We start from the raw sequence: 24,628 nt of genomic DNA, 5'->3' as shown, positions 1-24,628 counted from the left end.
CTCGAAAATCATCATTGAGAAAACACCGAAGTTAACTGAGGGTCTTTCGTACATTATGAGCCATTTGGAAATTGGAAAGTGACATGGTCAACTTATGGACTCCAACCTAATATGGCAGTCGTCATGTGATCAGCAAGCGTTCACATTCACCCTTGGGCACTCTAGGTCTTGCTTGGGAGAAGGGGGGTTCATAGCAAGATCAATATAATACAGTAATAATGCATGAGACTCCGACTTGAAAAGACTCGGGGCAGGCACAAAGGTTGCCCTAGGGGACATGGCAGCAAATATCTGCTTGGCCAACGTATGCCGAACTGCTGTCGTGTTACACTGTTACGACACGACCCAAGTCAACTGTAGACTCGACTAGACATATCGCATGGGTCTCTGTGTATGCACAAGATATGTTTGGAACAAATATAGTACCAATTTTGTGGTAATTTTCAAATTGTGAGCACACTAGGATAGGATATGTATTTGTCAAAGATGGTCTCTGCGATGAAGGTCTGCGGTCCGCTGTCGGATTTCGAGGGCACGCCGATATTACTGGCAATGGCGTGAGTAGATTGAGAGTGAGTCGAACACCTGGGGAACGCACATGGTTAATCAATGGCAGGTAATGGGAGCTTCTTGCATTGAGGCGGCCCTCGCCACCGCTTTCCCCATCGCCTACGCAGCCATTAGTCTTTCATGTAGGTTGTGAGTTTCACCACGACCTGATTAGCTTTCTCAAACAGCTCGATCATACCAGCTGAGGACTTGACTTGAAACTATTAATAGTCTCAACCGTGGCAAAGGGAAAGTAGAGCATCGCAAAGTCTGGTGAGTGCATGTCGCACCATTCCGCCTTGCAAAGTCGCAGCAGCTGATGTGTTGATGCCAAGCTATGACAGAAGCAATACCAAACACGGGTACAGAATGCGTCATCGTCTGGCGTCTTCCACAACCAAAAGCCCAACCTGGTCAAAAATCGGTGAAGCCTTGCCAAAAAGCTTCTTCTCCTCTTCCCCCCTCAATGCCTTTTTTATTCAGAACTTGATCAGCAGCCTCTAGTTTGCACAGCACGCCTTGATGGCTGCACCCTAGGTTTTCATGGCAAAGACCGTCAACATGAGCGACGGAATGCCTCTTTATTCTGTGACTAAATGGATGAGTTATACTGGTGGAGATGTCATAACCAACTCAATGGCGCCGGGTAATCTCCCAATCGCCAAGCGGGCCAATGTAGGCCATGAAAATAAGCATTATAGTATCTCTCTTGCTAGTGGCACCGTAATGCATACCTAAACACGATATAATTGCTGCTTCTAACAGTGCTGCTGCACATGTAAGCTCAACATCCCTTGTCAGATGTGGAAAAGATGCTGATAATAAATGAGAAAAAGTCCCAAGAACCAAGCCTAGTGTTCAAAAACGCCTCAAATACTATCGAATATCATTACAGACCGTATGGTGTGTTCTCAAAAAAAAAAAAAATCGTCGACACGTAAGAGGGGAATAGTGTGCATTATCCAGAAGCGCAATAACCTCGGCCCAGGGGTCAATTCAAAATGCAGACATAGGAACTGACCTAACCTAGGTCGCTAAGACATGTTAGGGCGGCTGACAGTTGCGGTCACAATCCCCGCAGCGCATAGCATGCATAGAGGTGCTTTTGGGCCTTGCATGCGTGAATAGCAGAACCAAATACCCTGCGGCTGGGATCCAATCAAAAGCTTCCAAGGGTTTCTTGATTCCATACAATCTAGCCAAGAGAATGTATCAAGAGTGATAACTCCGAATGCCTTCTTGCTTGCTACCACCGTAAAATAAGTTTAATATCCTAACGCCGAACCTGCGCCCATGATGGGTTGAGTCTGTCTAGGTTCTTTACTATAGCATGCGGAAGCTGCCGAGGCATCAGGGGGCGTTGCACTACACAGATAGGTAGGTACAGGCTACAGCACACCAAAGAAATAAGACCCACTGAAAATGTCAATGATGTCAATATCACGCCGACTTCAACAGGAAGCAAAAGCGCGACAGACTCGACTGCGACATGATCAGTGGTGCGGCCGCAGCGACATGAGTAGCAATTTCTTCGATGAGCAGTCACACCAACGATACAGAAATGTGTTGGCACACTGAGGCTGCCGACCCTAAGGGCAGGTGCCGAACATTGTTGCCAAGTTGGTCATCATGTATGGGTCTGATTGACTAGGCCCGACGGTTGACCTGGAGAAAATGGTCCGTCTTCATGATCCCAGTGGAGTGGGTAAACCCATTTACACTGCCAGACAGCCCTAGGGATCACCAGCCGGTCGGAGTTCGGCTGCAAGAAGCTTGAGAATCAGTGCCGTCATTGGTTGCGATGGGGTGCCTACGAATGTCTAGCCTGACAGCTTAATTGGACTGATGAGAGTGAAACGCAGAACAAAGAAATCACCAAAATGATGTAGGTTACGTCACTTCTCGGCACGTAGCCCACGCTCAGGTCCACATCGAACGATGTGCTTTGTGTCGTCATGTCGATTTCATATCTATACAACCGTCTATATAAGTAATGTTGAAAAGGTTGTAATTTCACAATTATTTCGTAGCAATCATTCTTAAATTCTACCACGCACGTCGGCAACAACAGCTTAATCATCAAAGGCCCGACGTCAGATTAATATAAACATTAAGTTCCTGCATCACAGTATAACCACATAAAATACCGCAGCCATGCCTTACCCGGACGAATTCGAGGGTTTCATGATTAATGAGCTCGGCAAGTACAAGGACTTCAAGAAACAGACTGTATGTCATCATACCAGCCCCGAAATTTGAAAACCTGTCATAACTCACAACAACTATAGTTCAAGCCAAAGAAATTTGGTGACAATGATGTCGACATCAAGATTGAGTGCTGCGGTGTCTGCGGCTCCGACGTACACACCATCACGGGAGGCTGGGGAGACGCACCGACGCCCATTTGTGTTGGCCACGAAGTTGTCGGCAAGGCAATCAAGGTCGGATCCGCCGTCAAGACCGTCAAGGTCGGCGACCGCGTCGGTGTCGGGGCTCAGGTTTGGTCTTGCCTAAAGTGCCCGCAGTGTAAGAGCGACAATGAAAACTACTGCCCGCACATGGTTGGTACGTTAAACTTCCCCAGAGCATCATGGCCAATTTTGAAGCTAACATGGCTCTAGACACATATGGGGCCCCGTACCCCAAGGAGGTTGACCCGGATGAGACTATTTCGCAAGGTGGTTACGCGTCACACATTAGAGCCCACGAGTACTTTGTGTTCCCCATCCCCGACGCCATCCCCTCGCATCTGGCCGCACCCATGATGTGCGCCGGTCTCACAGTATGGTCTCCGCTGGTACGAGCCGGCGTCGGTCCGGGCAAGCAAGTCGCCATTGTCGGCCTCGGCGGCCTGGGACACTTTGCCGTCATGTGGGCGGCCGCCCTCGGCGCCGAGACGACGGTCATTTCGCACTCGCCGCACAAGAAGGACGACGCCCTCAAGCTGGGCGCCAAGCACTTTGTCAGCTCGGGCGAAAAGGACTGGGCCAAGCCGCTGGCCTTTACGTTTGACTTTGTCCTCAACACGGCCGACATGACGCACACGTTCAACATTGACGACTACCTCTCCATCCTCAAGGTCAACTGCCGCTTCCACCAGGTCGGCCTGCCCGACGAGGGCATCAAGGAGCTCAAGCCCCAGCAGTTCATGGCCAATGGTTCCAGCATTGGCGCCAGCCACATTGGCTCGCGCCCCGAGATTCTGGCCATGCTCAAGCTCGCTGCCGACAAGAAGCTGTTTCCCATGGTCGAGACTCTGCCCTTGTCGGAAAAGAACTGCGCCGAGGCTGTCGACCGTGTCAAGAACAACAAGGTGCACTACCGCTTCACCTTGACTGATTATGACAAGGTCTTTGGCGCTTAATTATTTAACGTCCAACAGATAGAATTCTACTGTAAATAAGTCATATTAGCTATATTTAATCAATTAATGTACTGTATGAACCTGCTCCGACTGCCATCGTATATCTCATGATTGAACCTGTCAGATTTCACCTCGGTCGCAGGAATGGATGCGCTTCAGTATTGAGCACATAATCATCCAAACTAATGAGGTCGGGTGGAGAAAAGGCCAGGTAAAAGTACTTCAAGGTCTCGGCCAACCAGAAGCTCTCCATGTAGTCCTCATTGTTGCTCGTGTCCACCGGTTTTGTCACGTCGGGTACAGAGCCACTCGCGTATTGAGTACGCGTAGCATTCCGCACGGCGAGGAACATGTCCCAAGCAGCATCCTGGAATTCTTGGCGCCCAGTTATGCGATACAGGACAAAGACGCTCTCAATGGCTTCGGGACGAAGAATGTAGCGCGGATCGCTGACCGACGTGAAGCCCTTGGGCAGGTGCTCATTGAGCTCGAGCCGTCTCTTCTTTTCCTGGCCCCAGCGCGCCTCGCTCCATTCGCAGCCGTCGCGGGACGCGCAGGCGACCATGTTCCAGCGCTCGGGGCCTACCCCGGACGGCATGGACTTGTAGGCGTACATGCACCCTCTTGTGAGCTTTGCGCCGAGTTCAATGTCGCCGGGTTGATTGAGCAGTCGTCCTGCCAGCGCAAAGGTGCCGCCGATGAAACATGTGAGATGCTCGGATTGAGGGTCGAGTTGCACCTCGCCGTCACCTAGGTAGTCGGCGTTTCCCGAGATGAGTAGATCCTCTTGACTTGGTACCATTGGCCGAAAGAACAAGTGCTCGTTTGCCGCATTCATAAAGCCCCGCGACATGGTGCTATAGATTGGCTCGGCTCCCTGCAGCAAACCATGCATCTTGGGCAGATACTCGTAGAGGGAGTCGGCACAGCCGCCGAGTGTGAAGACATTGCCAGATGACACGTCCTTGCCGCTCATGGAAACCATCTTGGGCCATAACCCTGGTATCTTGGTCTTGTTCTGGTTTCGAAAGAAGAGATTCATGACACCAGAGACGGCATTATAGTACTTTGGATCACCCGTGACTTGCGACAAGCGAGTCATCTCCAGTGACAGAGTGCCCGGGCCTGCCGAAACCACCGAGGGTTCTACCATGAGTCCCTCACCAGTCTTAGCTTGCTCTAGACTAATAAAATCGACGGGCATGCGATTCTCTGTATTGAACGCACCATAGAGCAAGTCTCCGAGCTCTATCGCCTTGGCAAGCAGAACCGGTCGCTTGCTCAAGTCGTACGCCGAAAGTAATCCTCCCATATATCTTATGTTGGTCTCGAATGTATTGACGTTGTCCGAGGTGGACTGGCCAAAGTCAATCTTAGCGACGGCCGCCACGGCCTCTTCGAACTCGGTCTTGAGGCCCATGATCCAGAGGGTGTCGAGGGAGTCGACCAAGGTCGCTGCCCAGCCAGAGAATTGATCACGGTAGCCGCCAGAGACGGGCAGCAAGGCGTCCTTCATCCACGCAAACTTGCGATATGCCTCCCAGTCTCGCACAAACGTATTTCTAACTTGCTGCCTCTTGTACTCCCTCTGCTGACGTTGCTCCAGAGTCTCGGCGGGAAACTTGAACTGCACTCTGGGAAGTCGGGCAAATTTGCTGAATGGGACCTGGGCTAGTGCCTCGTCGTCGACGGCATATTTGTGTTTGACATTGCTCCAGTTGAAGCTGCTCGGGGCAAAGTCGATGTGATGGGTTTCATCGACGGAATTCATGAATTTCGTCAGTCGTACTGACTCGAGATGGGCCCGCGACGTCCATGGTGAGTAGAGCAGGTAGAAGATAATTAGGGCGACACCGAATGCGGCATACTGAGTGCGACGACCTCGAGGCGATCCCTTTATCGCCATACCGTATAACTTGGTATGATCAGATGGAAGTGGACTCTGTCCATTCCACTGGTTTGTTGCAGATGGAAAAGTTGAACATTGCGGAACACGGCTCGGTCCATGATTTCGAGATGCCGTGAAATCTGTGTACGGGCAGTGTTCTATAAGATGCGTGTGGCTTTAGGCTAATCTTCAGCAATGGCAAATGGTGAGACAGCCAGATCGCGGGCTCGTGACCTTGTGGTGGTCTCGGCGCCCAGAACTCCTAACATAGAAGGTTGCAGCTGATGCGGGCTATCGCCAAAAGCAATCAAAGCGCGGGTCATTTTTTGGTCGTCTGAATGGGATGCCAAGATATTCATCACGCCTCTTGGCCTCTAGCCGCGGTCTTCAGCTGGATGAGAAACCAATTATCAAACAGTAAACACAATGCACCAAAGTTTCAGCCCGTCGCCGCCGTGTCGCCGGGGGAGAAGATGCCACATAATACAAAATATCAGCTCCAATCTCCAAGTTGAAATCCTCCTGAATTATTTGCAACTAATCCGATTTGGCTTCTCCGCCTAACGACTTTTCTACTTGCCCCTTACCTATTCTGTACTATATAGTACACATTTCCCCTGTCGACCACAAAGATTGCGTTCCAGGCGTTCCGGATGGTTGGTTTCTCACCCTGTTTCGGACAAAAGTCTTATTGGTGCCACTGACAATTAAGCTTAAAGGCCACTTTGCACTAAAGCCCACTGCGTTGTAACCCCGCGTGGCGATCTTTCCGATTATATTCCGCCCCGTCTGTTGTCTTCGGCGTACCCTGTCAGCACTGGTCTTGTTTCTATGACATTTGTGAATTTCGTAGCTACGGCCACAGTGAGATGGTCCTCGGAGTATATGGTCATGTAGGTAGTACTACTCTTCGATTCGCGGCCACCTCGGTAGACTCGATTGCCGCACTAGATTTAGGGTTGTGTTGCAGGCTTCTTCACACCAGTACAAAGTACATTAATGTGCGCGATCGGACGCAGCTCGCTTTTTCACTGCGATTTTAGCATTCTCAAAAGAGTTCGTCGAAGCCCCACTTACGAGCCCAGGTCACTACACATGATTGGTCACAAATCTATCGCCCTGCTTTTACTTTTGATCCTCCACTCCCGTCCCCCAAACGTCTTTCCCCTCGCCCGCAAATATGATCATACGGATCGGTCATAATGTTCGTCTAATGATTTCACATAGCCATTACATCAAAACGCCTACTCCTTTCTGTACCATTTGAAGGCATCGATGGGCCAGCTCCATACGGGTCAGTCTTTTGCAGATATGTGTTTCTTATTTAGTCGCGAGCCTTTCTCTTCAATACAGTTTCTTGCTTTAGTGTTTCGATTATCCGTCGAATGCTTCAAGATGATATTTTCCACGCTTTCGATGAACGTCAATTTACTGATTGTAAACCAGCCTGTCCCTCGTGGATGATGATCAGGGTACGGGAAGGTTTTGGTATATGCGATATGAGACTGGAGAGTCTGACTGCGTAGCTCTGATGCAGACTGGTCGATGCATTTTTGAGTCAATGCTGACATGACAATTTTTCGTCCCGAAAATTGCCCCTCATGGAGCCTGGGACATTGATTTTCTGGAAAATTTACGCCGTATTGTAATCATCGAACTAACTCTTGTGTGCTGGAACTCCCAAGCATCACGGGCTCAGAGAGTGAGTTTATCAGGGCTAAATTCTAATGTGATAGATTTGGGCCCTGACTTGGGCAATGCTTTAACACTACGCCCCAACCCGCCAGCGCAACAGGAATCAAAAATCGCAAGCATATTTCCTTGCGTGTCTTTGGTGATCGTCTCGGCCGAGTCCGAGTTCCATACTAGCTCATGAACACCGCTATCACTATCAGGAAGTGAGGTTGACTTTATGGTACTTGGCATTAAGATGTCAATGGTTACAGGCTAGATGACTGACCCTGTCAAAGAGCCCTCTCCGGATGTCCCGAGCTGCCATGGCCGGCATAGTAGATGATTAGAAAAATGCATTGGCGGCATCATGGCGATAGATTAAGTCAGAGAGGTGCCTGTTTAGTTGAATCCGTGCTGCTTTTACCAGAATGAAACACGCGATCTGAGATCAGTGGTTTCCCAAGAATAAAAAAACATAGAGCGACTGAAAAGACAAGCATTTTCAAATTGAGATATATGGAGCTGGTTCGGATTGAGGCCCATTTGAGCAGCTTGTCGCTGATGCTGGATGAGGCACCGCGCAAGGCTGTGCTGACAATGCCAACATGCGCTGAAGTTTTGTCGGTAAAGGATCGGGCATGGTCAGGATGCATCGAGTAAGCATTGGTCGTGGTACAATATTCAGCTGCCAGGGTCTCGATCCGGCCTCCAATGAGCCCGACACGTCTTGTCCATCTCCACCTGAGGATACACAAAATGAGGGGAACGGCGTTGACCTAGTGCAGGTTCTGCCGCCCGTGTTTGGCCATCATGTCAGCATGTATGTGCTATGTAGTATTAAAGTTCCTCTTGCCCAGGACCTTTTGCTCAAGTTTTGATTCTCTCCTTACATGCTGGAATCATTCATTGTGTCGCTCTTAGAATCCAGTGCTGTTGAACATGTCAGACACGCTCCAGCCAGATGAGGACCAGGTGGGTGTGTTTTTTTTTTCCCTTCAAAAGAGTCACCTAACTAAGTGAAGCTTACCATCTCGGTTGGAAATTGTGTAGCAGGCCACCACCCCAGAAGAAACATCTCATTCCAAACAGTCGGCCAACCCAGCATCTGTAAGATTAACGCTGTCCACTATAGCTCGTATTTGCTCATAAATATCGTTAGCACGTGCCATTGCTCAGGCGAGGCGACACGGCATGGCTCAAGGCTGAAAAAGGTGTTATTGACGTGACGATTTCCGAGCGATTGATCAATAACGGGAAATACTACTACCGGGTCGTGGATAAAAGTGGTAACTTGTGGAAAGGGGGCAAGCTGGTAACAACACAAGACCTCATACTCAATAACTCCAGCACCTCACCAGCATCTTCGTCTGTACCGACCCTCTCAGCTGATCTCGTTGATGAGTATTATGCAACTCATTTCGGGCTTGAATTGTTCCAATGCATCAATGCACTTCCAGCAGACACGGACGAGAGGATGATGGTCATCGAGAGCCTCCCACAGCTATTGGAAGCATTCGCAAGAAAACTAGAATCTGAAGACTCGAATCAGATCCATCGAGACATTGCGACTCATGTCCGAAAACACCAAAAGTGAGCTCTGCATATTGAAATTTTGTCCCTTTTTTTTTTTTTTTTTTTTTGGGTACAAGTAAGACTAATAGTTTAGCCGCATTACGACAACGTTGGGAGATTGCATCCTCGACCCAGCTGAGAGGCATAAACTTGCACAGGGTGCGTCTCATAACGCTGCTCGTACTTGGCTTGAGTCAAATCAAACGCACGACGATATGACTCTCGAGTCCGTCGGAAATGACGAGGATCAGAATGACGAACCGGACCATAGCAGAGATGAATATCTGCCCAAAGCACTGTCGGATTATTACCGAGTCGTGCAAAATTCTTCTGCCTACGAATGGCTTCGAGGGAGGCTTCGACGTGAAATCCTATACCCAATTACTGGCATTTCGCACATCGCTCGAATCCACGAAGTGGTATTAGAGAATATTGCATTTCTTAAGGTTTCTTGGCAAACGTCACTTGCTAAATGCAATGTGCAGTATGTTGTCGACTGGGACCCATTGGATTTCGTGACCTCCCAGGACTATGGTGAACCTCCAAACGAGGTGATTATCAGAGCGCTGACACTAACCGGCAGTCTTACGAATGCCGAGGCACTCACAAGCGGCGATTATATACGACGCACATGGCCTGATACTGGTGAGCATTTCTTGCACCTCTTGCAATTATTACTCAAAAGCGGAAAGGGGGTTTCTCATTCTGGTAAGTGGTCTTATCAACTTCTTCTAAACTACGGCTCATGCTGACGGGGCTCAGTGAGAATTGACGATATAACTACCATTCAAGCCTGCATACGCAAAACAGAGTGTATATTTGAAGCTAGCGGACAACCAGACACAGTCGTCGAAATTGGAGAGCAAGTCAGTTGGATCAGCTGCGCCCTTCGTTCTTCAGATGTTGAAGGTACAGTGTGCTGCTTCCCTAAGATTAGGAATGCAATAGAGACTGCGCGAACAGAGACATCCGTCTCTTTGATGGTAGGAATTTCCGCTTCAATTCAATCTACCAAAATCAGACCGTCCTATGACGGTTATTGTTGGCAAAGCCTGTTTTGTCACCCATTGCTCGTCCTAGGGTTTCCCATTGCAAGCCGACCTACTGGAATGCCCGGGTTGGAAATGCCCTTGATCACCATGATGACGCTAATGCAGACACCTCGGATCGTACCTTTCAAACAAAAGATTTTCATCAAAGGGGTTTCCACAATGCTCGTGGGCGTCCAGGAAGTCAATGGCGTGGTTATGTGGCATGCCATTGCTAATGGAAACGGAGAATACATCTACTATCATGATGAACGGGTCAGCCAATACGGGCCTACCTTGGACGATTCACTTCTGTCTTTGGATATGACGAAGAGACGACACATCGTTGGCTGGTGGTCTGAAGTCGAGAACTTGGCAGGTACGTACCTCAACAAATGCCTGACGTAATTACCACGTCCTTATCAGACAACAGGAACATCGCGTGCCAAGTTAAGTATTCGAGGCAGTGGCCTGGGCCCTCCCAAGTCTGGCATTGCTTTTGAAAGAGTTACTGTCGGTGGCGGCAAGTATATAACAGCAAGCGCCAACATCGCACTCTGCAATAGAGACAAGCCCGCCAGAAGCCGCAAAGAGGGGGCTTATAACGACCAAGTACGCCAGGCGCTTATAAACCATGTTGTGCTTTACGATACCAAAGAGCACAGAGCTTGGCTTCTAGATGGTGCAACAGCGCTTCTGCATCTCGCGAGAGCATCTCTTGTTGCGGATGAAAAAAACGGCTTTCGGTTGCTGCACAAAAATGACGATATTCAAGAGGAGAAGGGAGATGTGAAGACAAGCGCTATTGGTATATTGACGAACCCAGAAAACATGCGAATGACGCTTTACGATCAACCGGACGAGGTGGACACCAAAACCGAAGCCAAACACGTGAAAGATACCACGGATCCGGAGAAAACTGAGGTGACGCTCACGCACAAAGCCACCCACCAGCGATTCAGCGATAGGGTTAGTTTGTTATACTCTGTGCTCGAAGAGATCTTCAATCATCAGTCAGACATGAGTTCTGATGGCGTGGGACTAAAAATATCGATGTCCCCACTCGAACGATTGGAAGGCTTCGAATTCAGGGACATTGCAAACGGTGCACAAACGATCCACCCGAAGGCGGTGAATTTAGGATGGAAAGGCAAGAGCTGGGTTGATCTGCTGCGAAATCTTCATGCTGTGACGCTTTTTGGTCGGGATTTTGGTGACATACTTGAACCTCGAACGAGCCGCTCTCGCGAGAGTGCTCAAGTGCCACTCTGTACCAGGTGGGATCGGGTTCCATCGGGCCACAACTACTTGGCTGTAAGCAACATCAGGCTTCAAGAGATCCTCGAAAACTACGGCGATCAAAGCATCAGTCCTCTGCTTGTGTCGCGCGACCTATACTGGCATTGCCCGGATAAGTACTGCGAGCAATGCACCATTGCTTCACCCGGAAACTGTCGCTGTGACCGGGTCCAGGTTATCCTGCCGAAAACATTCCTCAATGCTCGCCACTTCCAGAGCCCGAAAGAAATGTGAGTAATCAAGCGACACCTATCTTGACTAGTGTATGGCGAGGGAATCGAGAAGCTAACTTGTTCAATTCTATAGACCAAGAGGCGGGGCCACTATCTTTGGTCATAGTCAAAGATATCCTTTGTGGTGGAAAGCGTCTTACAACGCAACTGAAACCAAACCCGATGAAGAGCCTGCCTCCACCACAGCTATCCAAGGCGACAACAATTCAAACGGCTTAGCACTCACAGGCTTCGAGGAGCCTGTACCGTCAAGAACTCCATCCCCCTTGCCGAGTACTCTAAGAACATCAGCTACGCCTGATGCCTTCAAAAAAATAGGGAGTCTTTTAAAGATTGGTAGACGGAACCAAACCGCCTCGGATGCGCCACTGGGTAGCTAGCAATGATGAAATATGTGTGATAACACATGGGAAGGAGTTTATAATGTGCTTTTCTGGTCGCCTGAGCGATTGGCGTAAATTGTACAATGATCAGGTATCACTCATTTCAAGAATCAAAAACAATCGGTAAATGTATCTTCTTTGATTAATTATTCTAGTATTTTTGATGCAAATGTGTATGTCTTTTGAAACTTTTTCCCACTCTAACTCCAAGGGTATCCGCTCGCCATTTCTCAAAAAGCATGAATTCCCATAATGCCATAATTGTATGACAAACCCAAAAAACCAATAGCATATAATCCGTCAAGGACTCCTGTGCCATGCAACAATAGTAGAAGATGTGCTCTCGTGACTATTCTCTCCGTTCAACATCTCCATGGCTTGGGGTTCTAGTGCCTGTCGACCGACACGCGGGGCGAGGACTCGACAGAAGAGGTGGGAGTCTGAGCCGGCGAGGTGCCGTAGTAGGCGGCGTGGGCAGCAGTGACGCTGCGGTGGTGCTCCTTGACGTGCTTCTTGACCTTGCCCCAGGCCTTGTCCACCGACGAACGGGGCGACTCGGCTGCGGAGGTGGTGGAGGCGGCGGGAGACTTGGCGGCAGTGGGTGTGTTGGTGTTGGAGACGGGAAGAGGAGCGCCCGTGGTGCCGTAGTAAGAGGCATAGGCGGCGTTGACAGACTGGTGGTGCTCCTTTGCGTGGCGCTTGACAGCCGTCCAGGCCTTGGTGAAGGTGGTGTTTGAGGGAGACATTATGGTGTATAAGTGATAATGTGGGTCTTGATGACTGAGTTGTTTGGTTTGTGTGATTGGCTGATTGGATTGCTCGAGAGCGATTGTAGTAGTAGTATAAGGGCTTGAAGTTGCTGTGGTTTGTATGGTAGTAAACCTTTTGCTTTCAGTGAGGATTGATGATGTTTTCCGTGTTTATTTCCAATGTTCAACATGAAGACCCGCCCCTACTTATACCAATTCAACTTGCCTCCATTTTCCTGTTTTGACATACATGTCTTTGAAAATTTTACCCATCGTGCAATAAACATTGCTACTTGTTAGTCATAGTTGAACACGCCCTGCAATGTGATGCGACGCAAGCCGACGCCTTGTGGATCGCAAAGGGCGCAAAGCCGAGAGCAAATGTCATGGCTGTGGTACCTGAACGAGTATAGCGGCGCCCAACTGAACCTCTAAAGGCTAAAGGCTCTGGAGCAGTGAAGAGTCAAGCACCCGCCCAACCGCCCACCGTGTCGCAACGGCTTAGCGTCGGAAGCGCCCAGTCAGTCAGCAGTCACAGCTGGAGCTCTCGGCTTGAGCTTGTCGCGCGCCCTTTGTTGGCAAACCCGCCCTGTGGTCAATGTCAAATTTGCTTTCGGCTTCGGCTTCGGAGTCGCCTGTAACCTCTCCCTTACTCAGGGGGTCACAAGGGTCACCAGACCGTCAAAGCCTTTCAAAGCCTTTCGAGGCCTGTAGAATCATCTGGTAACAGCGAATTGGTGTCATAGCACACCATCCCCGTGCCTGCGAAAAATTCTCATGTTGCACCCGCCCATCGCCATCGTGAGTAATAATAGCGAAAGAATTGTACCATTTCCTACCACCACCACGACGGAGGATCCGACCTCGCGCATTCCAGGACAAATAATACGACATCAATGTGCAAGACCTTGTATGTGTGTGACACCATTTCCTACAATGCACGAACAACTCGGGGACCCATTGGTCAGGTGTGCAATTTGTATTTCCGTATGATCATCATGGAACATTTTTTCTTCTTCCTCCTCCTTGTTGTTGGCACAATTCATCTCATCGTCACTTTCATCATTGTGTAATAAGGCGTGTCAATTGATGGCTTTTACTGGCTAAAAAGTTCCACCGGCAGTACATTCCCAATATGGAAATACCACAGTATGATCAAGTGCTGCTTAAACCTGGAGCAGCCAGTACGGTATACATCTTTCTGTTCGTGAATCAATTAAAAGTCTTTGATTGCAATAAAATATTCCACGGGTGTTATTAATAATCAAATTCCGTAGCTTTTGAGACATTCAGACGCAAAACCCGGATGGCACAACAATGCCGCAAGCTACCGGCGAGGAAGACACCATCCGAACCCCTTCCGCTCCGAAACCTCACGATGTTGCTGGTCACATTAACGTATGACATCTTACCTCATCAATCCCACAGTTTGAAGATATTTTGACTATGGCGTGCATTTCCAAGAACCATGTCGGCCCGCTCAATTGCATGTTACATTGACCGCCGAAATCAGTTTCATTCGAACCTGTGCGCCCACGAAGTCCTGAATCGACAGTAAACCATCTCAACCCGGCGCGAATGTAAACAAGACCGCCCAAAGACAAATGACGGGCCGTCCTGACCAAACGTGCCCAAATCTTCGGGTATAATTAGTCTCACGGCACAAGGCGCCTTCCGGACACTAGATGCAACTAATGTGATCGGTCTGTGAAACGTGTTGTTCCTGCTCGATCGCACGTCACGAAAGAATTTTCTTGATTGAATCAATACGAACCAATGATTCTGGGGCACGATGGTCGTTGGTGCAAGGTTCTGGCAACGCCTCAAAGGTCATTCAGGTTGTATGCACGCACTAGTACTATAATTACATTCTCTTAGGTAATCCTGCTCGGCCTCGGGTACCTGTTTTGTTCCTGCGTCCCCCTGCGAATCAGCCCTATGACATGAGTAGTGCCACTAACACGGGTCTGGCCGCTCCTCCATCAGGTGCTTGGGTGCTGATCTGTAGTATCCATATTGGAAACAATAGCCTCTCCCCTTGAAGCGGTTTACATGAGCAAATGATTCTCGGCGGATGCGGAACTCCTTTCCGTATGGTGGATCAGGCATTCACTTTATTGCAGGTTTTCCTTGCCCACAGTCTTCCCCAGGAGTTATAATGACGGCGGCTAGAATCGGGACACACAATATAACTTGGAAGCCCCCCTTTCTGAATGCTAGAGCCGTCCACAAACATTCATTGATCCTTCCAACAGCGGCGGCCTCCTTATTGTGACCTTTGCGAATGAAATACTTCTGAGTAATTACAAAATTTGATCTCGGCTTGCGCGATTGAACAAAACATGAGCCGCTTGTGCTAGAACTGGTCCCGGGCTCTATTCTGATTGGCATACTGTCGTAGTGGCCACCCCCTAGTGACAAGAATGAGTGAAATGAAAAGGAAAAAGATAGAGGCACACCCAAAGAAAAATCATTCGTGGGAGACAATGGCCCATTACCACGGCAAACAATGTCAAGTTGACGCCTTCGATTCTCTGCCTCCATATGGTCGCCTACAAAGTTTAGGTGACGACTGGGCAGGTCTCAACATGAACGGAATACGCTAAAAATAGTACGGGCCCCATATCTTGGATAGCGCTGAATTTTCATGGCCAACAAGGTCGACCATCGAGACCACCCTCTTCAAGGCAGCACAATAAAAACAATGGGGAGATTCGATCGCCAGGCCCAATCTCAGCCGAAACATGGCCGCCCCTCGGTGAGCAGCGCATCAAAAGCCCCGGCACCTCCGCCCACCAGTCGGCCGTCATGGACAGGATCGGGCTACTCAAAGAAGGCGGCGCCTCGGAAACCTGCGTCCTCTTCTGCGATGTCAGCGCCGGCCCCGACTTTGCAGAGAAACATTCTCCCGGTCGAGCTGCAGCAGCTCATTCTTGACATTTTCCGGGTCGCGTTCCCTGCCTCACAGGACTTTGCGGCATTAAAAGCACTGTTGACCCAGATCAATGATGCGTTACTCCAAAAGTCTTTTGAGACGGCGTTTAGGACAGAGCAGTTCAGGGAAGGCTACGCAATTCGATGGAGCCCCAGCCGTGCATTGGCCTACTCGAATATACTCGCGCAGATTTGCGATGACCATGGAGACAGTCCTTGGGTGAAGAGACTACTTGGAAATGGCACTGCTGGGCCGGTTAAGGTGCTCTGCTTTGGCGGTGGTGCTGCAGAGGTGATGGCGTTGGCCGGAGTGCTTCGATGTAGGCGAGAAGATGCAGCAGGCAAGCCGGATGCCGTACCATCGGGTGATTCTGGAGCATCGCCTGAGGAGAAGCTGCTACAGGCAGCATCTTCTTCTCCCCTCAGTGCTCCTCTTGTCGACCTTCACTTGGTTGACGCTGCAGACTGGTCCGAGGTCATTTCCAAACTCTGCGCAGGCCTGACAACGGCCCCTCAGCTGTCCAAGTATGCCAGCGCTGCGGCTCGCACCATGAATGCATCTTTCCTTTCGCCACGGGCTCTTGCAACACATTTCACCCAGACTGACATTCTAGGCCTAACGGCGGAGGATCTACAGGCCATGATGGGATCAGAGGTTACGCTAATTACCCTACTTTTCACCCTCAATGACCTTTATAACACCTCGATTCGGCGTGCCACAAGTTTTCTGCGGAAATTGAGCACACTCGTGCCGAAAGGGTGTCTGCTTTTGGTAGTTGACGCTCACGAAGCTATGGCCTCGGCAAAAGGCGCCGAGGGTGAAGCGGAAAAGTTGTACGCCATGAGCTGGCTCTTAGACAAAGCCTTATTACCAGCTCAAGTCACGGTCGAGGATGAACCCATCTCGGAAAGTCCATGGGAGAAGCTCGTTGATGACACAAACAGACTGTGTAGACTCCCAGACAAGGGGCTTGGTTATCCAGCGGGCTTGGAAAATTTGAAGCTACAGGTCCATCTATTCAGGCACTTGTAGGATACCATAAACCACCCGGAGGCTGTCCACGCTTTTTTATGCATTCGGAAACATTCCAATTTCGGATCGCTACTGGCAAATGCTGAGCCGAGGACCTGACGTGGAAGCTGACTACTCAGCAAAACATGAGAGAATTCTCTGAGCGAGTGCACATCAAATGAAAGGATCTTTCATGAGCAACTTGTTTTAAAAGAGGAGGCTGTGGACCTAGCGGATGGTTGGCCTGACAATGTTGTGTACGGAGAAACTATTTCCATTCATGACAAATGACTGCAAAGTCTTCTATCCTCCTGCACTGTCCTCTGATGCCGAATCTCTTTATGTCAATTACCTATCCTCAAGTCTCGTTTTCCTTACAAGGCAGGGCAAGTTTACTGCTCGGATGTCAAGGGCACTGGCGCTTCGTCTTCCGAAGACTTCGGATGTTTACCCTAGCGTCCAATGTGGGTACACGGTGTGTTATCCGACTCTGCCATCCGCATCACAGTTTGGCAGACGAGATGCGGCTGCCAGACACTCATAAATTGCTTGAATATATCTTGGTATCATGTAGAAAATAAAAAGGGGTAGTAGATCATTCATGAAGTCACGCCATACTGATCAGATGGGAGTTCCGACACGAATGGTGAGGTGGGTGAGCATCTACCCCGATCCGCGTCATTGTCCCCTGAGATACTTGAGCGCCTTGTCTTGAGCCGAGGTCGCATCTGTAGAATATTCTTCTGGTGAAATGGAAAGGAATGACTTTGAACACGGCTTGGACGGCTCCCCAATGAATACTGCCGACTTGATCTCTCCATTGCAATTGATGGCTTCAACCAGAGATGGGTACGCCAGTGTATCGTGGACTTTGCTCCATGTCAGTTATGAGATATAGGACATGACGCGGATAGCCATACCTATGATGCCGTATCTCGACTTGTCACTACAGTTGTCGTGAAAGTCGAGGGCCTCGGTGGCCTCGCGCAGCTCGTCCCGGATCCTCAGCTCATTGTAGCCAGGCGACAGCTTGAGGTGAGCGACAATGTAGCCCTGCCGCGCATACGTCTGCTGCGCGTCGGCTTCTAGCAGCTGCTGCTGACCGGCGCTGCCGCTGCCGCTGCCGCCGGCGGGCGAGACAATGACCAGCCCAGGTCCGCGCTTCTCGGATCCAAGTGGAGACTGGACCGTCAGGCTGGGGGTGATGCGCTCCGGCCGTGTTGCGGAAACGGCCATAGTTTTGGGGGGGAGAACGTGGCGTGGTAACAAAGAATAAGCTTTTCTCAATGTGATCGAAGGTCGACTGGATAAATTTCTTTTTGCAGATGTTCTCGGACTGACGGGATGTGAGAGATGAGCGGTGGGAGGGGATCCGGTCACCGCACCAAGCACGGAAGTTCGGATGGGCGCTCGGGACTTGACGATAAGATTCGCTAGCGCGGCAGCGATGAGAAAATGGTCATGGCTAGGTACGGTGGTCAAGTATGGAATCACCAACTGCCTACGGAAAGAGCAATGTTCTCAGCATCGTGTTTTGGGAGTCATGTCTCAATGATACCATGATCCAGTCGCAGTTTATTGTAATGCTTCACGATATCTTGAGCACATATACCATACCTCGGGAGGGCTCCACCCCACCTTTTGAGCAACGCCAAGTTAATAAGGCCAAGTTTGGGTGAGATGAAAGTTCAATCTCATTAGTTGATGTGACGGGAGGCATGTGATGAAGAAAGGCATTTCTTTCAACCTCAAAGCTTGATGTTCGAGATAGCCACAACGCGAATGACAGCGAACTCAACTTTCTCCTGGATCCCCACGCATACGTACAATAGTTATGTGAGAATGAAATCCATCCACGGCATCTTGATGTCGATTTTGCATGGAACCATGATTGATAGGAGTGTTTATGATTGCCGCTTTGAAATCCCCGTCGTAAAATCCGAGGTTCGCACATCCAGGCGACCAGACGGAACGGAATGGTGACGGCTTGGTCCAAGGTCGCTCAAAACGTCAAGAAATCCAGCTGAACATGCGAGGGTCCAAGTCTTTCTGTCTGCAAGCAATCTCCGTCACTTTCCAAATATCAGTCCGAAGACTACCAGCTCAAACTTGCTCCGACGGTCTCTATCCGCCTGGCCCTTTGATGAGCCCGAAGACACCTGACGTTCGTATGGGTGTCGAGTCGACAAAGGCATGAAGTATCCTTGAAGCCATGAGTTGCGTAGGATGTATTGGAGCTACATCCCTCAAACTTATGGTGAGATGTTTAGCCTGGTATTCGGACTGCTGCCACGACTGGGTACAAGGCTGGTGTTTGCAGTGATTCAGTATGTGGTATTTGCTTGGTCATGAACATTCCATGACCTTCCTCAAGAAACTGGAGCCACCGATTTTACAATCCTTCCGCAAAGAAAATGATGAGAGCGACGAGAACTAAATGGAAACAAGAAAAAGAAAAAAAGAAAAAGAGCTACGGAAGGTATCTAGGACAGCAAAAAGGAGTTCACCCAGAGGGCTACGTCTCCGCCTACTCGCGGTTTTTTTTTTTTTTTTTTTTTTTGTAACAGTAGGTCTTTGCTGCTGTTTGACTGCTCTTTGCTGCTGTTGCACTGCTCTTCTAACCACTACACCACTTGGTGGTGATAGAATCAGTGTCAATTTAAAATCATAAGGACTCTCAACTTCTGCGAGCCGAACAATTTGCCGGTAAGGTTTTCTGAAAAATTTGTGCTTTGTTGACATTACACTAGCTGGCTACGATGTCTTGTTAACATCACAGCCTAGGCCTGAAGCACTACGCATGCAAGTTAGCTACCTTGTTGACCTTTGAGCAAACTGTAAAAGAGACTTCAGAAAAATGATACACGTCCACGATGATACCGTGTCACAACTTTCGAACATTGGTTGATAGTCTCTGAGAGAAATTAATGAACTGAGAAGGGGGGGACATCACCGTATCATAGTGCCAGAGAGGATGGCCCGAGAAAGACTGCTGAATCAAGCCCAAAGAGATCAAGCTGGGAGTCTTCGAGTTCCGAAGAATGCTGCCCCTTGGGAAGCAAGGACGTTATGGCCAAGAGGACGCTCATCAGGAGAAAAAAAAACCCACTCTACTGGCTAGAGACAGGCATGGCTTTCATCAGTAGCATCATGGGATGAATTGGGCAGCAGAGCGCAAGAACACTCCTCTAATTATTGCCTTTTGCAAATGTCCCAAACAGATGCGGGCGTCGGTCAAGTGTTTGGGTTACAGCAAGAAGATTGCCGCTACTAATCCCCAATATGCTTAACAAGCCTGTCTCTGACGATTGAAGACCATTGATCTTCACTTTGGCCTGGCTTTACGCCGAGTACAGAGGGGTTGATCTCAATCGTCTTGTCCCTTGACTTGTGGCCCGCAGTGATGCTCAAATCCGACTTTGCAACGTTGAGCGCCTACCAGAAATTCATCAGTCGTGAACAGACGTCTGCTCCAAAAGAGTAGCTCGTACCTCGCTCATGACTTTGATGACGGCCTTGTTTGCCTCGCCATCCCTCGGTGGTGCGGCCACATTGAGTTCGACTGCATCGTCGGTGACGGCGCTAACGCCTTCGCGGTTCTTGTTGACACCTGGCTTGACGCGACAGTGGATGTGAATAGCTCCTAGGGGCTTGGTTTTGGATATTTTCGTGAGCGTAATCATGGTTGTCCGCGCCGCCATGACCTCGTTCCCTTCTCTCAATGGAATTGCCCCAAAGTCGAGAGGAGTTAAAAGTAGCAGCAGCTGCACCGATTTGGCACAAAATAGTGGACCAATTGTCACAATTAAGAAATTCAAGCTGGCGCTGACAAGGTTCTCCGGTTAACGTTTAGGTTTTGGCTCACTGGCTACAAGGTAGGTAGGTACGGTAGCTGGCGGGGTGGGCCACTTGGCACATTTCAGCACTATAGGTGATTGCGGACCTGGTAGTTGTGGCAGTGGCAGCATTTTGCTTGGTGCGAATATCTGTCAAGAGGCAGAAAAACAAATAACCTTTCTCATATGATATTACACGTGTCTTAGATATCATAATAATAATACATACATACAAGTTCTTTGCTTTGAATCAATCATTGCAACTTGGTAACAACAGGCAAAAATCAGACATCATTGGAGGCAGTGTTACACCCAAATGGTAGTAACATGTCCTGAATTTCAAGGCTGCGACTTGAGTCCTGCCTTGATGAACAAGGTCATCAGGATCACAGTCCCTACAGTCCAAACATTGGTTCGCCAGGCGAAAAGCTTCGGGTTATCCAGCAGATAGATGTATACCCATGTGTAGACGACCCTGCTGGCAACATAGCCCAAGGACAGGTAATTCAGGGCCACGGGGGACACCCCCGCAGCATTGGCAGCCGTGACTGCAGCAGCGAATAGTGGCAAGGTCTCGAAAGCGTTGGCACTGCAGGATTCGGCTCTCTGCAGTCTCAATCGAAGCTATATTCGGGCTCGTCAGCTCTGCTCTGGTCACAGCCGCCGCCCGAGGCAGCGCTCATCATTATTGCGTACCTGCTTGTCCAAGCCTTCGACTTTGTCCAGTCTACCAACAAAATTTCTCGGGTTGGTCCTGTCAAAGTACTTCTTTCCAGGTCCAACGATGCCCGAGTAGAAACGCGGGTACAGGGCGACACCTAGCGCAGCGGGAATCTATACCGCGTATCAGCGTATTGGTCGTCGAACTGGACAAAGCGTCTTACCGTGTAGTATGAAACATTGTTTTCGCTAAAGAATGAAGCCATTTTGCGATTGCTATGGAATGAAGATGATGATGAGTCAAGCTGTAATTGCAATCTACATAGTTGCACGATATGCGATGGCAAATCAATCAATTTATTGACAGATGCATGCTGACGGGATCGGGGTATGATCTACAGCGGGCAGGGCCCAGGCCAAATTAGACCCTTGCGCTGGTTGGGGCGCGCCTCGGTAACCGTGGGGATGCCGCCGCGCACGAAAAGACATTACAATGTCAACAGTCTTCTTTCACATCATCATACCAACACTCCTTGCACCTCCAATTCCATCTCTAGACTCAGATTTCAAGGAACTCACCCAAGGCCAATGATGGGAAGACTTTTTACTTACGTGAGCACCTTAAGGAATGGCCCGCCCTTCGGTCCCGACACAGCGCAATCAGCTATGCTGACCAAGTCTCTCCGTCGGCGGCCTGCAATTCATCCGAAAGGCCGGGGGACGCCGGAGTTGCGATTACAGTTGATGATTAACCATTATGCCTCCACCAGCCCGAGTCCGACGTCGAGGACGTCGACACAGACAGACCCATTGAGATCTACCTTTGCTCCAGGTCTCTCGGGGCCGGGACATGAGAGCGAGGCCTCGCACTTATTTGCACTAATACTGTGCTGGGGAATGAATGCGGAATGGAGCCGAATCTCCTTCATCTTCAGGCGAATTATGCTAATGGCACAGGTTTTTCGATGATTGACTGGACGCGCAACTATAAGATTTCTTGATCTGCTGCTTGAAGGTCATTGGAAATAGATTGCCACCAGGTCAGTGTCCATCACGAGCTGTGCGACGATGGAAAAGATCCGGATAGTTGCTCTCGTAGCATATCTTTTGTTTCCACGAGTGGCACCCAAAGACACGTAAGAGAGGCCTCGACAGCGAATCGAGCATTCACCTCAAGATCATGTCTCGAGGCGGATGAACTGTTCTTGTCGTGCATGATGCATGCAGTTCGCGGCCGACCATCATCACCGTGCTGAAGAATGCGAATATGTGTTGAGCGCCTCCCGGGTTGAGAAGAACAAGGACGGACCAAAAATGCCTGCCATGATTATACTCATAATTACACGTCTGAGGACATCTGGTGGTTTGCGAGTGATAACCACTGCGTGTCAAGTAGAAAAGAGCGACTCGATCTTGATGGCGCAGACACTATGAATCTTGCGTGCTTCCCCGACAGATGGCATCATCACCGAACCCCCCAACTTGATAGGGGCCACACCCAATCCCAGAACACCGGGACACTAAAACATGGCATCCGCACCCCGCGATAGATACGATGCCGGCCGGAAGCATGAGAAAAAATCCACTTATGGTGATGTGATCAGCCCTGTAATTGACGACTATGCGCAACTCGGCCGACATTGCGGTTTACTTAATGGTCAGGCAAACCAAGATGGTCATCTTGGCTCTACGGACATATTTCCGAGTGGCTGTCTTGTCTTGGCCTCGAACTAAGCAGATCTTGCGTTGAAATCGTATTGCTCATAATGCCAGAAAATAGTCAAGTTCGCCGTTGGTATCACTGGTACTCACCATCGGATGGACCCGAGGAGAGGAAGCTGATTGCAAAACTTGATCTACTGATTATTCCCTATGCGTTCATTTTATACTGGGTCAAGTACATTGATCAGTCCAACATTAGTAAGTTTGAAGCTGTCATGATGGTCCTCCACTCGGCTGTTTGTCTAATTTTGCCCAGACAATGCCTACGTCTCTGGAATGTCGGATGAGCTGAACTTTGAGGGCAATGAGCTTGTTCAGTTCCAGACCATCTTTGTTGTTGGAAATGTCGTCGGACTACTTCCTTTTATTTATCTTTTCCCTCGAGTTCCTATGCATATTCTTGTCCCGACATTAGACCTGGGTTGGGGAATTTTCACGCTGCTCCAGTACCGTGCTCAGAGTTATGGAGAAATCATGGCCTACCGTTTCCTTGTTTCGCTATTCGAGGTAAGCACCAAATTGTTCTAGAATTTCTCGCGATTGACATTATACAGGCAAGCTATTTCCCCGGAGTTCACTTTGTTCTTGGAAGCTGGTACAGAGGTGATGAGATTGGTCGCCGTGGAGGTATATTTTATGTCGGTCTCACTCTTGGCACCTTGACCGCAGGCCTTCTCCAGTCGGCAGCCACAACTTACCTCGATGGCGTACATGGACTAGCGGGATGGAGATGGCTGTTCATCATCAATGCCATCATTACTCTACCTCTCGCCTTGATCGGCTACTTTATCTGGCCCGGCACACCTGCCAAACCGAATCGATTAGTTTTCAAAGAGCCGGAGCTGGAACTGGCGCGCTCCAGGCTGTCAAAGACTGGCACAAAGGTTCAGAGCACTCCATTTTCTCTGGCCTTGTTGAAGCGAATCTTTACCAATTGGCGCTTCTATGTCATTGTGTTATGGGACATTTTCTTCTTCAATTCGGGCGCGAACACGGCCGCATTCCTGCTCTGGATCAAGAGTCTGCACCGCTTCGACACGGCCACACTGAATCAACTGGGCACAATCAGTCCAGCGCTGGGCATCTTTTTTGTCCTCTTTATCAACTTTAGCGCCGATCTGTGGATTGGGCGAGCCGCGGCCATTACCCTTGCGTCCGCCGTTAACTTTACCGGCCTCGTGATTCTCGCCGTTTGGAACGTGCCCGAGTCGGCTAAGTGGTTTGCCTTTAGTGTTGGCTACTCCTCCGTGGCCGTGTCTTCGGTCCTCTACGGCTGGGCGAATGTGATTCTAAAGGACAATATCGAAGAACGGTCTCTCACTTTGATATTAATGACAGCCATTGCGACCTCGACGAATGCCTGGATCCCACTTTTTGTGTATCCAACGGTCGAGGCACCCAGATATCCCAAGGGTTACGTGTACTCGGCGTGCATGGTGGTCTGTCTGGTTATTATGACGCAGATCGTCCGCATACTGTTCAAGGACGGGTAAGTTACTCAGTACCATCAGATACACTCTTAAACGACTGACACATTGCAGGGACAAGAACAAGGATGAAGAATATTCCAATGTAGAACAGGTGCAAGTGGAGGTGGATGCGAGACTTGAGACTGCCAAAAGAGTTGATGAGGGAGTGGTAGCTCTTTAATTCATGAAAGATGGTCCTGCTTCTTCCAGCGTCACGTGCAGTCTTTGGCAACTTTGCACCACAATGTAATACTTC

The 24,628-nt window shown here is 49.5% G+C and overlaps 9 protein-coding genes across 9 annotated transcripts; 4 read left to right on the top strand and 5 right to left on the bottom strand.

Annotated features, from left to right (window-relative positions):
• Nucleotides 1-2,703: 2,703 nt before the first annotated feature.
• On the top strand, nucleotides 2,704-3,913 carry PFICI_14738 (uncharacterized protein; the record flags this gene model as incomplete). Its single annotated transcript, XM_007843319.1, has 3 exons — nucleotides 2,704-2,778; nucleotides 2,838-3,114; nucleotides 3,171-3,913. 3 exons carry the CDS (start codon nucleotides 2,704-2,706, stop codon nucleotides 3,911-3,913), a joined length of 1,095 nt encoding a protein of 364 aa, XP_007841510.1.
• A 127-nt stretch (nucleotides 3,914-4,040) lies between these two features.
• PFICI_14737 (uncharacterized protein) lies at nucleotides 4,041-5,819 on the bottom strand (the record flags this gene model as incomplete). Its single annotated transcript, XM_007843318.1, has 1 exon — nucleotides 4,041-5,819. One exon carries the CDS (start codon nucleotides 5,817-5,819, stop codon nucleotides 4,041-4,043), a length of 1,779 nt encoding a protein of 592 aa, XP_007841509.1.
• Nucleotides 5,820-8,414: 2,595 nt separating this feature from the next.
• PFICI_14736 (uncharacterized protein) lies at nucleotides 8,415-11,908 on the top strand (the record flags this gene model as incomplete). Its single annotated transcript, XM_007843317.1, has 6 exons — nucleotides 8,415-8,447; nucleotides 8,635-9,065; nucleotides 9,142-9,755; nucleotides 9,810-10,454; nucleotides 10,509-11,604; nucleotides 11,836-11,908. The coding sequence occupies 6 exons, from the start codon at nucleotides 8,415-8,417 to the stop codon at nucleotides 11,906-11,908; spliced, it is 2,892 nt and encodes a 963-aa protein (XP_007841508.1).
• A 468-nt stretch (nucleotides 11,909-12,376) lies between these two features.
• On the bottom strand, nucleotides 12,377-12,736 carry PFICI_14735 (uncharacterized protein; the record flags this gene model as incomplete). Its single annotated transcript, XM_007843316.1, has 1 exon — nucleotides 12,377-12,736. The coding sequence occupies one exon, from the start codon at nucleotides 12,734-12,736 to the stop codon at nucleotides 12,377-12,379; it is 360 nt and encodes a 119-aa protein (XP_007841507.1).
• Nucleotides 12,737-15,443: 2,707 nt separating this feature from the next.
• PFICI_14734 (uncharacterized protein) lies at nucleotides 15,444-16,706 on the top strand (the record flags this gene model as incomplete). The annotated part of the gene is made up of 1 exon (XM_007843315.1): nucleotides 15,444-16,706. The coding sequence occupies one exon, from the start codon at nucleotides 15,444-15,446 to the stop codon at nucleotides 16,704-16,706; it is 1,263 nt and encodes a 420-aa protein (XP_007841506.1).
• A 657-nt stretch (nucleotides 16,707-17,363) lies between these two features.
• On the bottom strand, nucleotides 17,364-17,921 carry PFICI_14733 (uncharacterized protein; the record flags this gene model as incomplete). The annotated part of the gene is made up of 2 exons (XM_007843314.1): nucleotides 17,364-17,554; nucleotides 17,606-17,921. 2 exons carry the CDS (start codon nucleotides 17,919-17,921, stop codon nucleotides 17,364-17,366), a joined length of 507 nt encoding a protein of 168 aa, XP_007841505.1.
• Nucleotides 17,922-19,955: 2,034 nt separating this feature from the next.
• On the bottom strand, nucleotides 19,956-20,368 carry PFICI_14732 (uncharacterized protein; the record flags this gene model as incomplete). Its single annotated transcript, XM_007843313.1, has 2 exons — nucleotides 19,956-20,120; nucleotides 20,177-20,368. 2 exons carry the CDS (start codon nucleotides 20,366-20,368, stop codon nucleotides 19,956-19,958), a joined length of 357 nt encoding a protein of 118 aa, XP_007841504.1.
• Nucleotides 20,369-20,860: 492 nt separating this feature from the next.
• Nucleotides 20,861-21,447, bottom strand: PFICI_14731 (uncharacterized protein; the record flags this gene model as incomplete). The annotated part of the gene is made up of 3 exons (XM_007843312.1): nucleotides 20,861-21,145; nucleotides 21,218-21,355; nucleotides 21,406-21,447. The coding sequence occupies 3 exons, from the start codon at nucleotides 21,445-21,447 to the stop codon at nucleotides 20,861-20,863; spliced, it is 465 nt and encodes a 154-aa protein (XP_007841503.1).
• A 1,500-nt stretch (nucleotides 21,448-22,947) lies between these two features.
• On the top strand, nucleotides 22,948-24,553 carry PFICI_14730 (uncharacterized protein; the record flags this gene model as incomplete). Its single annotated transcript, XM_007843311.1, has 4 exons — nucleotides 22,948-23,101; nucleotides 23,160-23,410; nucleotides 23,458-24,392; nucleotides 24,445-24,553. 4 exons carry the CDS (start codon nucleotides 22,948-22,950, stop codon nucleotides 24,551-24,553), a joined length of 1,449 nt encoding a protein of 482 aa, XP_007841502.1.
• Nucleotides 24,554-24,628: the final 75 nt, after the last annotated feature.

The sequence above is a fragment of the Pestalotiopsis fici genome (genome assembly GCF_000516985.1).
Source record: "Pestalotiopsis fici W106-1 unplaced genomic scaffold PFICI_Scf_13, whole genome shotgun sequence".
Taxonomy (NCBI): Eukaryota; Fungi; Ascomycota; class Sordariomycetes; order Amphisphaeriales; family Sporocadaceae; genus Pestalotiopsis; species Pestalotiopsis fici.
This window is presented reverse-complemented; position numbering and strand designations above follow the sequence as displayed.